The following is a 14,945-nucleotide window of genomic DNA, read 5'->3' as shown; positions in this document are numbered from 1 at the left end:
CGAGCTTATCTTGAGAGAATATTTAGATTAAAAACAAACATTTTGAAACACAGTTGTGTTACATTATAATGCTCGTTATATAGACTCCAGTGGTGTTTTTGCAAGGTTCAACCGGGTGTATCTAATGTTGTCTCATCTCCTTTGTTAGTTATTCTGGCAACGCACAAAAAGAAAACAGCAATTGTTCAGAAACTGTGTTTAATAAAAAGATACAGCTATTGTTTTCATCCAGGCAGTGAGCAGTAGTTTTAAAAAAAACATAATTTCATCACAGTATCGACAACAATAACATTGTTATGCATAGCCTAAAGATTCTAAAACTGAAAGGAAAAAAAACATTCATATATGAATTTTACCAAAAATACATCACATGTAAATTTGATGTTTGCAAATAAGGTGGAAGTGCGCTGCACATTACACCCACTGAAGTACTGGTCACTTAAAAGGCACAATCCACAACAGATGACTATATGTCAAAAGAATAAATGAATATTACATACTATTACAGTACCTATTCTCATTTGAGACTTGTGATCCCTTTTGCTATCAAATGAAAAAGAGGAAAATATGCTTTTAAGGCTTCTGCCCTTAATGTAAACACCAAGTCACGTATTTCATGTCTTAAACAATTCATATTTCAGTGTTTGCTGGAACAAAATCCCAGATCCTAGTGGTTTGATGTGTGGCCAATGAAAATCAGCAAAGCCCACAAACGCATGTTGTACAGTGATTGTGATAATGACAGCCAGAGAAAGGGATAAAGTTAGGCCTCCTATTTGTTTGGTTTACTTCTTTCCCCTCTCCCTTTTACCTGCCTTGCACGACGCAGTTCACAGTTGCAAAGGAAATAAATGTCCAAATTCACGAAGTTAGAAAAATAATGACAACAGCCTCTGCTGCAAGGCTGTCGTGGCAACTGTTGACTCAACCCGTCATGTTCGTCACTGTCTGTTCCACGCCGGCAGGCTACTTGTAATCACAGCCTGTAACGGAGAGAAAGTTATTAACATGTAATATACCGTTACTCCCCCTAAATAAGAGGACGAAAGAAAGAAATGCACAACAAAAAAGGGAAGTCATCGAATTAGTGTAAGCACGTTGAGCATCACTACTATGGCGGCTATGGGTAAAATATAGAGGTGAAAGGCGGTAAATGATGCATGGTGTGAAGATAATTAGCTGACATTTTGGGAAGCCGCGTGAAAATGTCAAATGTCACTGCGACAGCATGACAAAGACCCTTGAGCCAATGAGCGAACCGGCAACACCGGTTTGCGCGTGCGTGCGTCTGTGTGCGTCGCGACAATGAAGACAGAAGAAGTAAAACCATTGTGTTCTCAGACGGAGGTTGATGGAAAGATGTTACAAGATGACATACCAATGTGAGGAGGAAGGTGGAGGTGCAAAATGGTGACAGCAGACAGATGACTTGGAGATTGTGAGTGTGAGAGCCGTGCTGATGGGTAAACACATTCATATGAGATCAATACTTGTGGATGGTTTGTTCGAATTTTTCTCAGCCTCTGCAGCATCTGAGGAGCCGAAAGATGAGCAAGGGGTTACCTGTAGGCCTTGGCTGTGGCTGTTTAATCAAATTGCTTCTCAGTGAAACATCAGTTGTTACAATGATAACCACTTGAAACAAACAAAGCCATTTCTTTAATAAGAGAAGTCTTTATATGATAAAAAATTGAATGAATAAACGGCAAAAAACATAGCACACTATAAGCACACAGTATAGTTCATTTCAGTGAAGGTTAAATGACTTAAATGAAGCTCACCTCTTTTCAGCCTCCTCCGGGCAAGTTTGATCTGATCTTGAAGGATTTGCACCCAGTCTCGTGGGCCAGGCAACTTCTCTATTCTGTGTTCAGTGCAGTATTTCTCAGTAAACACTGGAAACAAAATATACAAATGAATAAGAATTTCTTCAGAGACCTTGTGTCTCTATTGTTGTATTAAGCTACAAAGAGACTTATTGTTTTATAGGTTGTTTTTTTTGTCTCTTTCTCGCCCTTACCTTTAATGGCACCCACAATGTTCTGGTCCAGGCCCTTGCGGTTATCGTTGAGCCCTCTCTTCCGTTTACCGTTTGGCAAAGAGTTAGCCAGGGTAGCATCGTTGAAGAAGGCACACACCTAAACGCACAGCACAGTTCTTGACAACTCAACAAATGTACTGAGTAGCTCTTCAGTAATTGTTAGCTATTTGGCAAGCTCATTTATTTCAGTAAACGTAGGCGATCAGACGTTTGTGTTCAAAATGAATGGGAACATCTAGTCATGTGACTCTAACGTGAAGTGTAATCACAGGGATGATGAAATTGCTCTTAAAATCTATGGGTGTGCACCAGTTTGCGGAACAGCAGGCTGCCAGAGCGGGTATAGTTGACCAGAATGGAGTCCAGCTGGACCTTTGAGATAAACACATCGTAATCTTCTGCAAGACGCACCTCGGACTGGAAAGAAGGTGAACAAAGAGAGTTATTTCAAAGCTTTGTGAGAAAATTATCACTTCGGACACAAGATAAATGTTTGTTTGTTTTTTCGAAGGACAGAAGCCATCATCATTGGTACTAGCCCCAATTTTGTAAATGTTGTAAAGATACAGAGATATTGCTCATCTGAACTGATGAGGGTGGTTTTTATATTATTCTAACCTCCTGTCAGGTAAAATAGACGTTCTTCTTATTAACTGCAAGTGCCTTCAATGTGGGCACATGTTCTCCACAAACCCAAGTAGAAGAGAGAAGGTCTGAGAAAGAGACAATAAGGTCTGTGGCCTCATAACATCTGGAAGAACATTAAGGTGGTATTATTTAGTTGTATGAAATCAGTGTGTGTACTCCCCTCTGCTAACTGGGGGGTTAATCATATGTAAATACACCTAAGAAATCATACAAAAACTAAGTAAAAATGTGTTCTGCGTCTGTGTGACTGAGTTCAGTACACTTAAGTCATACATTAGCATCAAACTGATTAACACATGTTGCTACATACAGTGAACGAACACTTGTGTGCGCATTACCTCCGACGCCTGAGGCTCCCACAGTTTGTTCAGGGGAGGATTTTGTGTGTTGCAGACCACTGCTGGATTGTTCTGAGATGGCAGCACGGACACATCACAAGACACAGGATGCGAGTTGGGTGTAGCTGAGTCTAGTTTTTCACTTTCTTCACTTTTTCCAGATTCAGCAGGTGCAGCTTTAAGCCCTGGTGCCCCTAAAGAGGAAAGTGCAGCTCTTCTATTGCTGAAAACACTAAGTGGAGCAACCTTATAGATGGGCCTCCTCTTTCGGGGCATGAAGCGAGAAGTGGAGGCGGGACCCAGGCGAGGCTGGCACGATGATGCCCCCTGCTCATGCCTTTCAAAGGACGCTAAAAAAGACAGAAACATGTTATTCTTTCCCAACCTCGTTAAAATTGCATTTTGATGTAAACTTCCTGACCTTTCTGGGTCTGCATCAGCCTCCTCATGGTACGCAGCTCCTGGAGTATGGCCTTCAAGGTGCCCTTACAGTTACACATGCAGCAGGGGGCTTCTTGAACGGCAGGAGGGAGCACATCTGTTGGAAAGCCAGTGGTGCTTTGGTTAGTCATTGTTCATTTAATACACACACGCACACACTAACACCAGTGCATGCTATTTTTTCCTGCCATATCGCTTAATAGCAAAAGAGTGAGTATATATCAGTGAGCACTTATTTGAGGTGGATAAACTTTCCAGGAATTATGAGTATGTACTGCACAGTAACCTCTGCTCATCCTTTCACAGCAAAAAAAAAAAAAAAAAAAGATTTCTCCTATGTAAGCATGCTTCGACACCTCACCATTTGCTTCACTGGCTTTAATCAAATCCTTTGTGTTGTTGAGGATCCTGAGGGGTCTGGAACATGTGCTGTACTGGCCACAACCTGGACCGTTGGGGATAGGGGTGGATGTGGATGAAGATGAAGCCTCTGGGTCTCCTGCAGAGCTCCAGTTGTTGCTCTGGTGGTCCTCAGACACAAGAGGTAAAATTGGAGGCTGCTGTATCCAGTTCAGATGCCTGTCCTGGGGTTCTGATGTTGATCTTTCCTGCTCTGTTCCAACACGCTGATATACCCTGCCGGTCTTGTCGCTCAGAAGCCTCATCATTCCTGTGATTTGCCTTTTGATCTCCATGCCTTTGTCACCCAGCCAAACTACAGAGGGAGAAAATGGGTGAGCATATAATTAGTGATGTCTGTCGTGATATATGGCAGAAATTCATCCTTAAAATGGCACATACCATCAGGCACAGCAGCATCCTTAGTTTCGCCATTGGCATATTTGCAGCTTGAATTCATTACATGTGAAGGGTCAGAGTCTGCATGTAGGACAAAAGAAAACAAACGGTTTTGCCATTAGGAGCATTTGCAGGCAGCTATAAATGCAGCAAAGCCTGTGATGCTGTCTATGCTTTGTAACGTTGAAGCTGTACAGGCTGATAGGCTGTGATGTCAACCAAAGCAGAACAACCCCCATTCCCTCCCCTCCCATCCCATGCAGAAACCACCACCTGTGGGTGGTATGAAGTAGTTGTCGACAGAGCTTTGGAGCTTACAGCCTCATTTAAAAAGTGACCAGTGTGACACGTTAAGGCTGCGCTACAGATTTTTACATTTTGGACTGCTTGCTCCATTCGTTCTTAGAAATGTTCTTTTATCAGATTGAGGTATGTTGACGCTAATGGCAAGGTGGACTGTTTCCCTTTTGTTTTCATTAAAGACTTGAATCCTTGGTGTCAGCTCGTGGTAACGATGGATGCACATTCCGTGCGCTGTGGTGGCCATCGCTTTTGTTTACGGAGTCGTCTCTGCCGGCACACAGCGCCAGACAAACACCCAGACACACACGCGCGTCTCGCAACGTCTTGCATTCATCAGCAACCTACCTTCATCCGTGACCAGTTTAAAGCTCTGCGACTTCCTTCTCCTCTTCCTTCCCCCAAACTCCATCTTCAGGAGGAATTTTCTCTAAGTCGTGCAGTCGGAGATCGCTCTTCAGAAAGACGAAATCAGTGATTATACACTCAGCGCAATCACTGTCCGTCTGCCTTATTAATCAGTTAAATGTTCTCCTCAGCCTGGGCTTCGGTTTTTGACATCGGCAGCTTCTCATTCTTGGAGCTTAAATTGACCAAGGAAATTCTATTGTGATGTCTATTTCCCCCTCTCAGCATGATGCTGATGCTTCCCTTTCGCCATGTAAATAAATTAATGACTTTAATATTAAGAGCTCGTCACATATCCCTTTGCGCCACCTGATGGTATGTTTCATTTAAAAGGTCGAGGCAGACATCAGCCAGTTGTGTCCAGGCGCTGAACTGGTGTGTGAACAGTAACAACAATGAGACGCTTTTGACGCAGCAGACATATACTTTTTGTAGCCTTTTAAAGTCTAAATTTGGACATCAGGACGATGTTTGACTGCATAGAGTTGTAGATAACGCATTGGTGAGGCTTTTATACCAATAATGGAAATAAAAATACTGCTTATGGTAGTCACACATATTAGACAGATCTTATCAGTTTGGTTTTTGGGACTTTACACAGGTCAAATTAGATTTTTTAGATTTAATGATAGAGCTGTCATTTTTCCATGTCCCATATCTTATTGTGATGTGCTGTGCGTACTTTAGATGAGCTACACTTTATTGATCCCAGGCTGGGGAATGTCTCTGTTACAGCAGCAAGTAAAGAGCACAGTGCAATAATAAAAATAAGAGAAGAATAAAAAAATAGTTAAAATATTTTTTTTACAAAAGAATAATGAACAAAATGATGCACTGTAATGTGCAAATGGACAGTATAATTATAGATATTAAATAATTAAGGTGAACAGACTGCAGTGCAGGTTTATATATATTTGTAAATACAGATGAATACTTATTCACTCAAGTCCGACGTGCTCCCCGTTAAACAGAGGTGAACAGTTGTAGGGTCTGATAGCGTATGGCAGGAAGGATTTCCTGCAGCATTCTTTGTGACCATGGAGCTGAATGAGCCTCCTGGTGAATGAACTCAGCTGTCTGTCCAGTGCGCGATGGAAAGGGTGGTCAGGATTGTCCTTAAAAAGCAATCAACATAAAAAAAACAAGGTCATTAAAATTTTTATTTTTTTTATTTTACCTCTTAAGATATGTTCAAGCCATGTAAAAGGTTTCTGTATTCGTATCATGTCCCCAGATAGTATTAAGAGTTCATAACATTATGTGTTTGAATCCCAACTTGTTTGAAACAGTTATATTTCATCTGCAGTCAAAAATGATTTTACTGTAACCAGCTGCATCGGTGTCGAGAGAATCTCAAATGTATGTATGAAGCAGTATTTCTATCGTTTGTTACGCTCCAAAGAGAATGTTGGTCTTGCTGTTGGTATGTATTTAAAGTTATTAAGAAATGGTCGCACTGTAACTTGATTTAAATTACATTTATTTTTATTCTTTTACTCTGAAAAGAAATAAAGCAAAGAAACTAAACGATTCAGGACTCTTATACTGAATTGTCAAGGAGCTTGCTTCCGGTTTTAGCCTTTTAGGGCTACACGTACGTACACTGTTTGTATGTCTAGTAATTTGTAGCGGTCAACTAAAACTAATTCAATGTTACTGTTCTGAAATGGATATCCTAAAAGCTGAGATTGCAAGAAAGAGGAAACTCATCGAGGAAAAACAGCTCGTTGACGTGAGTATCAAAGCGATGCTGTTTATTTTTGTTAGCTTGATAAGTTAGCCCTGTTAGCTAGCGCTAGCCTAGCCAGTTCAGTCAACGCTGCCTTTCTAGAATGATCTCTATGTAATTGTATGTATAAGTGCATCGCCCTTAAAACGAACTGCAGGTGTATAAAACGAACTGCAGGTGTATAAACTGCGTATTTGTGACGGTACATTTGTACTATTATAACTTCCAACCGCATGCAATTATAATGCGCATGCGTTTGGGATATCTTGATGTTTAACGGGGATCATCCTTAGCTCTTAAATCTGTAAATTATGCTTCCATTCAGTCACAAATTGACATGGCATTTTTTAAAAACGCTTAAATTTCTTGTGTTGTACGCCTAGATGCTTTCTTGTAGTGTCGTGTTATTTACACCCAGCTGAAATCAATAGTTTACTTGAACAGAGCTGCCATAAATAGCATTTTCATGATGCCACAGTGATCTAATTTAGTTACATTTGCCAGAGATGTTTTGATTCAGCTGCTCCAGATGTTTGTTTAGCTACTGCAATTTACCGATTGGTCATTCTCGTATTGTGTCTATGATGTATAAATGAGTCAATGAGGCCCAAATATAACGCTGCACAGATCTTCAGTAGTACAAATTGTAGCTTCCAAACTGACAGAGTTGAATAAAAACTTCTGTAAGAGGAGGAAAAATGCACATGTGACACCTGTATTGTGAAGTTGCCACTTTTAAAGAGGTTTTGTTCTGCTGTGCATGAAGCTTCTTTTAATTTGCAAGACGAGCCAATTATCTTTCTCTTTTCAGGACTCCAAAAAATTCTTTAAAAGGGCTGATCTTGCACGAAAGGAGCAAGAGGATTACTTCAGAAGATGTGGATACAAGGTTAATATCAGCATCATCTCACGTCACCCACTCTGCCTCACACACTCAGACATTTATTTCTAAGTCACCACTTTCCTTCAGTCTTGTGTTTAGTTTGTCTGTAAAATGGCACAGTACTGAAACCTTTAGCCAGAGAAAAATGAGGTCAGATACTGATGTTCAGGTCTATATTAGTGTCTGTGTTTACTGTGCTGTTTTTCCGCCTCTGCTGCCTGCATCTGTAGGTTCAGAGAGAGACTCCCGAGAGCCAGGTATGGGATTGCTCAGTGAAAGTAGCAAACGAGATGCATGATGAAAGGATAACATCACACTCAAAGCTTCCACTTCCTTGGCATCCACTCTGAAATTTCACTTACTGAAGCCTGTGAGGATGAAAGTAGATTGTATATTAATTTGACCCTCCAATCCTCCTCTGCTTTTGAAAATAATTCTGAAAATTGTACTCTGTTCAACTTCCTCTTTCATATAAATGTTGTTCAAGTGTTATTTAAATATATATATATATATGCATTCTGGGAATTGGTTGAATAATCTCATACTTCCAGTGCTGAACCATTGCCAGTATTTATGGTTTTAAGTATTTCTATAAAAATGGTGCTTGCAGCATTACATCTAGATCTATGTTGAACTGAGTAAAAAAACAAAAAAACACATGGCTAAAAGCAGGGGAACAAGGAAAGGAAGCCACAGAGCCAAAGTGGGACACAGCCACGCTGTGGATTTCAGCATGGCTTACTTAAGTGAAATTAAAAATCAGATATCTTTTGTTTTTATCAAGCTGTGCTTTTTGTTTTGCGCATTGTTTACGACGGAAGCCGTAGCATTTAACCCTCTCTGACTTTGTGTGAGTAGTTTGTGCTGCTCTCCGGCGGTTGTTCCGTGCAACACAAGTTGTCGATGAAGTTTAAAAGAAGTTTTTTTTTATTAAAAAAAAAAAAAGCAAAATCAATATTCATTCAAGCAGAATACGGTGTTTGTGTGGACGGCTTTTTTTTTTTGTTTTCTCACCATTTCCTTACTGGTCTTTTTAGATTGTGTCTGAGAGTGCTGTGATGCATGTCTCCATGAAAGCATGAGCAAATTATGAGTTTTCCCTGCTGCAAATAATACCAGATTTGTTGTCTCCTGCAAGTTATGCCTTTTATGTTTTTGTTTGTTATTTTTCTGGCAAGACTTTAGAAGTTACAGCCAGTATTCACATCTTGATTAGTTTTCCTATATTGGTCGTGTGACTTGACTCTTTTGCAGGTAAGATGGAGATGTGTATGTGTGCTGTACAGTGACACACATCCTCTTCACTCTGCAGTCTTTTCTCATGAAGAGCTTTTTAGTCTCTTTTCATTTTTATTTTTGTGTTTGCTGTGGGAGATCAGTGTTTTGATTGTTTGTTTTACCTCCTGTCCTTTAATAATTCCAGTATATGTATGTTTCCTTCATCTTCTCTTGAAGATTGACCAGAAGGAGGAAGATGAGCCATCCACTTCAGCTAATCCTGTGTTAGAAATGGAACTAACAGAAGAGAAGCTGCCAATGACTCTGTCACGACAGGAGGTGAGGCAGTTTATAAAATCATCACCCGGCTGCCAGTAATTTTTCTCTGCACATGACATGCTTAATATTTTTCAATCGCTCTGTTCTTGCAGGTTATTCGACGGCTCCGAGAGCGAGGGGAGCCAATCCGATTGTTTGGAGAGTCTGACTACGATGCCTTCCAGAGACTCAGGAAAATTGAGATTCTGACCCCAGAAGTAAACAAGGTAAGATTGAATCTGTCTTGAAGTTGCGTGTTGTTCACGCAGAAGCTTTTAGAAAACCCTACCCGTGTATATGAAGCATTTCTCTGAACTGTCACGTGTCCTAAAAACAAAGAATGCAAATTGGCACTTTTTGTTCACAATTTTTGCTGTTTTATTTTTGACTAGGGCTTGAGGAATGACCTGAAAGTAGCCATGGACAAGATCGACCAGCAGTACCTGAATGAGATTGTTGGAGGCACAGAGCCTGGGGAAGTGGACACGCAACACGACCTGAAAGTTCATGAGGAAAACACCACCATAGAAGAGCTGGAGGTACAGTGCTTAATGAAGTCAATCAGGGAGGGAGAACAACTACTCCAGTTACTAAATAGTTTGTGATTTTGCCAGTCTGTGGTGGATGTTTGAATTTTAATAACATAATTACTCTCTAGGCTCTTGGAAAGACTCTGGGCACAGGGGATGATAATGGAGACCAGGATGTTATTGACAAGTTTTTAAGGGTAAGGCAAGAAAATCATGCTCTACTTTCTGTCTAGAGGGAGCTGTTGGATAAAGATGTTTACATCATTACTGTGGATGCTATTGTGCTGTTATTTGATAAGGAAATCAGTGTTAGAGGGATTTGGATGATAGGATTTTTAGTGATGTGTTTTACAACAACCTGTCTCAAAAAAGTCAGTAGTCATTTTTTCTGTTGGGTTGTAGTTTCTTCTTGGTGTTTGGGCCAAAGATCTGAACAGCCGAGAAGACCATGTGAAGCGCAGCGTTCAGGGCAAGTTGGCAAGTGCAACACACTCACAGACCGAGTCTTACCTCAAGCCCCTCTTTAGGAAGCTCAGGAAGAAGGTAACATTTGAGGCACAATGCACAACCTCCTATATGAATTCATGCAGAGTGGGTTAGATGTCTCCATTTCATCTCATCTCTTTCAGAATTTACCAGCCGACATCAAAGATTCAATTACAGACATCATCAAATTCATGTTGGAGAGAGAATACGTCAAGGTTTGTTGATATTGTGCCGCATTCTTCATCATCACACATTCATCATCACATGTTTTAATCACTAAACGTCCTTTCACACCAGGCCAATGATGCGTACCTGCAGATGGCCATCGGTAATGCCCCCTGGCCCATTGGTGTGACTATGGTGGGTATCCATGCCCGTACTGGACGAGAAAAGATCTTCTCCAAACATGTGGCTCATGTCCTCAATGATGAAACGCAGAGAAAATACATTCAGGTGAGTCCCTGAGATTGTCTCCCCTCGTTAGCTCGGGATTTATCTTCACGTCAGGGTCCCTCATCCGATTTCTATGGAACAGAGGCATTCTTCTTCTTACCGTTATTATTATTGCAAGATCTTGATGAAATTGGTGAACATCAGCAACACACATTTCACAGGTTTAGGTCTACACTGTCCCTCACTCGGCGACGATTAATAATTTAATCTATTGTTTTCAATAGATTTAATTTACAGCTAAATTTAAAACATTTTTCTCTCCACAGGGACTGAAGAGGCTAATGACTATCTGCCAGAAGCACTTCTCAACTGATCCATCGAAGTGTGTGGAGTACAATGCTCTTTAGCTTTTGAATTTAGCTGAAGTTGAGACAGGCCTGTTGGGTTTATTGTCTCACAGCGCAATGTAGTTCTTTCACAGCAGATCACTTACTGTTTTTATTATGACAGATTAGTAGTTGTGACATAAAATTCTCAAAATCTTCTCCACATGCATTTCTCAGGGCGTTACTGTCAGAGAACATGCGGTCATTAAAGCTCACCCCAGTGATGAAAAAAAATTCTGCCTGCTTGTAATACAAATATTTCAGGTATAACTTGAGAACATGGATCATGTCTGTAGGCTCGTCCTTGTCCCAGATGTTCAGGTTAATGTATATAAACACTTTTACAATATGCCCTGCTTTTTGTTTCCCCAGTTATGACAAGATTATCCTTAAAGATTGTTCAAACATGTTTTCAAAAAGGGAGGGAAGAGGAAGTTGTGTAAGTTTTATTACACCTGAGATGATGCACAAAATTATTAACATACTGATCGCAGATTAATTTCTACGTACATGTCAGCACATTTGGAAACCATTGTTGCTCTGTATCATCTTTGTTACAAAATAAAGTGTCCTTTAACCGTTTCAGGTGTCAGGATTATGACTTTATATGCAGAGATAAAAAAAAAAGCTGATTTTTTTTTTTTTTTTTCTTTTTTTTTCCATGTATTTTGTTCTGCAGTTGCCAAACATTTTTGCTGCCGTCATCTGCAGCCGGACTGCTGAATAGGACTGTTTTCAGTTGCCATAGTTTGCTTTATCATTTTAAAGGATTTGTCTACAGAAGACGATAAAGGACTCTTACCACAGCATGCTTCAGTAACTTTTCTTATTGCTCGCTGTGCTACCTAAGAATTAGGTACTACATCAATTAGATATAAATGTTTAATTAAGGGAACTGTTGTTTTTATATGCACAACAAGACTGCAGTCCAAACAATTATTCAGGCAGAAACGAGATGTGCAATGACTGATTGCTTATAGAAGCCCTTTGTAGTTTTGTTAAGATGGTGACATCCAGCGTCATACACTGACCTTATTACACTGAGTAACCATGGCGATCTGATGTGCTCCTTGTGGAGATGGTATGTTCTTAGCTGCCTGAGCCCACGTCACCAGTTTCAGTCCGTCGGCTCTTAATATGTCACCGTTTATACGTTCATCTGGGCAGGTTGACAGTTGGCTGTGCAAATACTGTGAACTTATGCTGGATTTTCCTCTGAACTCCACATCTAACATGGCAAAGAAGACAGTTTCCTCACAGCAGTTGGAGTGGTGAAGCATTTGACGTGAAAAGATAATCTTTTCTGAGGTCAGTGCATCCATCCGTCCTTGCAAGTTTTATCCCACCTGTCCTTGAAATGGGGTAAGCTAAGTATTTTGGCTTTTGTCCAGTCTAATGCGATACGTCACTGTCAGCAATGTTTGCCAAGGTGAGATGATTGTCTGATGGAAAACATCAGAACTCTTTATTCTATAACACTCTGGAAGAGTTGTGTGAGATGCAGATGGGCTCTATAAAAGTGGAGGTAACTCATTATAAGAGAACATCAAATTATTAAACGGTGTGAAAAAAAAAAAATTCGATGCAAAAAAATTGTGTCACGCAAGCAAACATAAATGTAATCATTGCAAATCACCTGCTGACAGCGGGCAGTGAGGGCAACATGTTGGGCCAGTCTAGCACGCACAGTGGGGGAGACGTTATATACCACGACTGCTTTGGCTGAACAAATATAAAAGGCATTTGTTGGAGAGAAAACAAGATGCTGGATCTGGACTTTAGAGGAATTTTTTGAACGAGTTTCCTGCCAATACTTAAGAATATTAGTTGATGGGATTTGTGGGTTCACACTGGACCTTTTACTCCTAACATTTATAGATTATGCATCAGATAAACTGTTGTTCTGTCAACCTTGGTGATTTTTTGTTTGTTTGTTTATTTGTTTCTGCTCTGATTCATGTTAATGTTATTGTCTCTGTGTCTTCTTCATTTCCCTTAATTTTGTCCAGACCATAAGAATATGAATAGACTGCAAAGAAATAGCTGGCCTCGTCTCAGTCTTTTGCCCGTTGCCTTCATGGGGGGATATGAACTGAACTCCCTGACTACAAAGAGGGTTTGTATTCATTATGTCGGGGGAGTTATTTATTTATTTTTGTCTAATGACCTCAGATCTATGCGCAAGCCCATTACTGGACATAAGATGTGGACAAGCTGATGAAAACCTGCTCTCAGTGCTTCTTTTGTTCAGACATTGCATTGTGTCAGTGAAGGACGTGTCGGGGATCCTCTCAGTGCAATTAACACTTTCAGATCCCTGGGATTCGTGGAAGGATTATCTGCATCACTCCTTTGTAACTGCTTACATTAGCATGCCAATGTTAAAATCAAAGCAAAACTGTTGTTCAGTTGCTTAATTGTTTTCTACTTTATCATTTTGTGGTGCGCTGTGTTAGGAAGTACTCAAGTTAGGTGGCCTACACTAACTTTTGATATACGTCCCTCCACAAGACATTTATTACTTGTTGTAGATTTCTAAATGGTCTCCTTATCTATAAGACAACAGTTTAGTTTGATAAGTAATTATTAGTGTATTACTGAATAATTTTGCAGATCGTCATTTAGATTTCAGGTTAAAGCTCTCATTTCCCTGCAAATTCCTGCCTGCATGGAGGTGTCTTTTTCTTTTTTCTTCTAACTTTAATTAGAGCTTCATTTCCCTCCATGTGGAATGGCACTAGACAGTATGATAGTTGCCAGGCATCTAAGTAAAGGTGGAAACCTATTACTGGTGCAGGTGTAGTGTGTCACAGCAGTATGTCTTTCTTTCCCTCTTTGTGTTTTTCTTTCTCTCCTCACTTAATCTCTGGATCATTGTAAATACAAATGGATTTAGGAATATGCATCTGAGTTTTTGACAGTAGGAGATGAAAATGCCACCATGAGGGCTTTGGCTTGTGTGGAAAATGACTTGGGTGAATTAATCTCATCACCTCAGTAAGTGTTCATTTTATTAGCAGGGCTTAAAGGTCAGAGCATTAGTTAAAATGTTAAACTGTATAATGAATGTGATGCATTGAAGTCATTAAGCGAGGGTAGGTGAGAAAAAGGTGATTCACGATGTGGCATCAAATGCTGTTCGTTTTAAAATGAAGAAAGAAAGTTATAGCTTTAGAGGATTACATGTTTTATGAATGTTGGCTCTTAATGAGGTATGTATAAAGGTATCCCAGGTCAACCATGTTTGGATGGTCTCTTACCTGTGACAAAACTAGCTGTTTAAAACAAAAATGAAGAAGTGATGATGCACCATCATCCTCATTTCTGCCACTCTCAATATGCCTGCATGATCCACATCCAGCAGCACCTCCACACAAATGCATCTTTTTATATAAGCTGGCCTTGTCCTCTGAGGAGTTATCACCATGGTGAAATGCTGTCATTGCTTCCTTGTGTTCATACAGATGAAAAGGAAGGTTTTTGAAAAAGAAGGAAATAAATTAAAGTGAGAACACAGGAGTAGGTGGTGCTTTAACTTATCCATTTAATTGGAAATATATAAGACACATATGGACATACAGTATGAGAGATTAAATAAGAATGTGAGGTTCCACCAAGCACATGTGGCCATCGCCATCGCCAACATCTCTTCTCCTCTGGCTAATCTTTATCATTTGCAGGTATCTTAGGTGAACCCTTGTGAGCTTCCATGAACGCCACATTATTGTTGGAAAAAGTCACCACACATTGCAATCAGTCCTGAGCAGTTGGATATGCTGTGGTACTACTGTCCTTGAGTCCTGCATGTGCTTAAGAGAGAGATTTGGCCTCTCAACAGTAAATCCATCATTTCTCACAAAAGCGCACAGGATTTTAGGAGCATGCCTGCGACGAGGTTTCAACAAACTTCATGAAGTGGCACTTTAAGGGAAAAAAAAGGACTGATTCCTTAACGTTTCCACCTTTGGCATTCACACGTTTTAAATTGCTCATCTTGTGCTGACGCTCCCTGGACACACATCTTACGG

At 40.2% G+C, this 14,945-nt stretch overlaps 2 protein-coding genes across 3 annotated transcripts; one reads left to right on the top strand and one right to left on the bottom strand.

The window, feature by feature from the left end:
• Positions 1-241: 241 nt before the first annotated feature.
• bend7 (BEN domain containing 7) lies at positions 242-5,332 on the bottom strand. Its single transcript, XM_072385199.1, has 10 exons — positions 4,915-5,332; positions 4,270-4,347; positions 3,830-4,183; positions 3,449-3,565; positions 3,028-3,377; positions 2,351-2,458; positions 2,021-2,138; positions 1,782-1,895; positions 1,491-1,532; positions 242-983 (listed from the first exon to the last, which is right to left on the bottom strand). The coding sequence occupies exons 1-10, from the start codon at positions 4,976-4,978 to the stop codon at positions 967-969; spliced, it is 1,362 nt and encodes a 453-aa protein (XP_072241300.1). The 5' UTR covers positions 4,979-5,332; the 3' UTR covers positions 242-966.
• A 1,201-nt stretch (positions 5,333-6,533) lies between these two features.
• prpf18 (PRP18 pre-mRNA processing factor 18 homolog (yeast)) lies at positions 6,534-11,498 on the top strand. 2 transcript variants are annotated; one of them, XM_072385657.1, is made up of 11 exons: positions 6,534-6,706; positions 7,515-7,592; positions 7,817-7,843; positions 9,042-9,143; positions 9,236-9,349; positions 9,515-9,661; positions 9,781-9,849; positions 10,055-10,195; positions 10,282-10,353; positions 10,436-10,591; positions 10,858-11,498. In XM_072385657.1, the coding sequence occupies exons 1-11, from the start codon at positions 6,641-6,643 to the stop codon at positions 10,936-10,938; spliced, it is 1,053 nt and encodes a 350-aa protein (XP_072241758.1). In that variant the 5' UTR covers positions 6,534-6,640; the 3' UTR covers positions 10,939-11,498. The 2 variants fall into 2 exon arrangements, with proteins under 2 accessions (XP_072241758.1, XP_072241759.1); XM_072385658.1 differs by lacking the exon at positions 7,817-7,843.
• The last annotated feature ends 3,447 nt before the right edge of the window (positions 11,499-14,945 follow it).

The sequence above is a fragment of the Leuresthes tenuis genome, unplaced genomic scaffold (assembly GCF_036924035.1).
Source record: "Leuresthes tenuis unplaced genomic scaffold, fLeuTen1.0.hap1 SCAF_5, whole genome shotgun sequence".
Lineage (NCBI taxonomy): Eukaryota > Metazoa > Chordata > Actinopteri > Atheriniformes > Atherinopsidae > Leuresthes > Leuresthes tenuis.
The sequence above is the reverse complement of the archived record's forward strand: the minus strand, read 5'-3'. Positions and strand labels throughout refer to the sequence as shown.

Coding starts and splice junctions, on each gene's coding strand:
- bend7 (XM_072385199.1), bottom strand. CDS start 4,978: ATGGAGTTTGGGGGAAGGAAGAGGAGAAGGAAGTCGCAGAGCTTTAAA. Junction 1,896..2,020: donor CATTGTGGGTGCCATTAAAG/GTAAGGGCGAGA, acceptor TTTTGTTTCCAG/TGTTTACTGAGAAATACTGC. Junction 1,533..1,781: donor CCGGAGGAGGCTGAAAAGAG/GTGAGCTTCATT, acceptor TCGGCTCCTCAG/ATGCTGCAGAGGCTGAGAAA.
- prpf18 (XM_072385657.1), top strand. CDS start 6,641: ATGGATATCCTAAAAGCTGAGATTGCAAGAAAGAGGAAACTCATCGAG. Junction 6,707..7,514: donor AGGAAAAACAGCTCGTTGAC/GTGAGTATCAAA, acceptor TTCTCTTTTCAG/GACTCCAAAAAATTCTTTAA. Junction 7,844..9,041: donor GAGAGACTCCCGAGAGCCAG/GTATGGGATTGC, acceptor CTTCTCTTGAAG/ATTGACCAGAAGGAGGAAGA.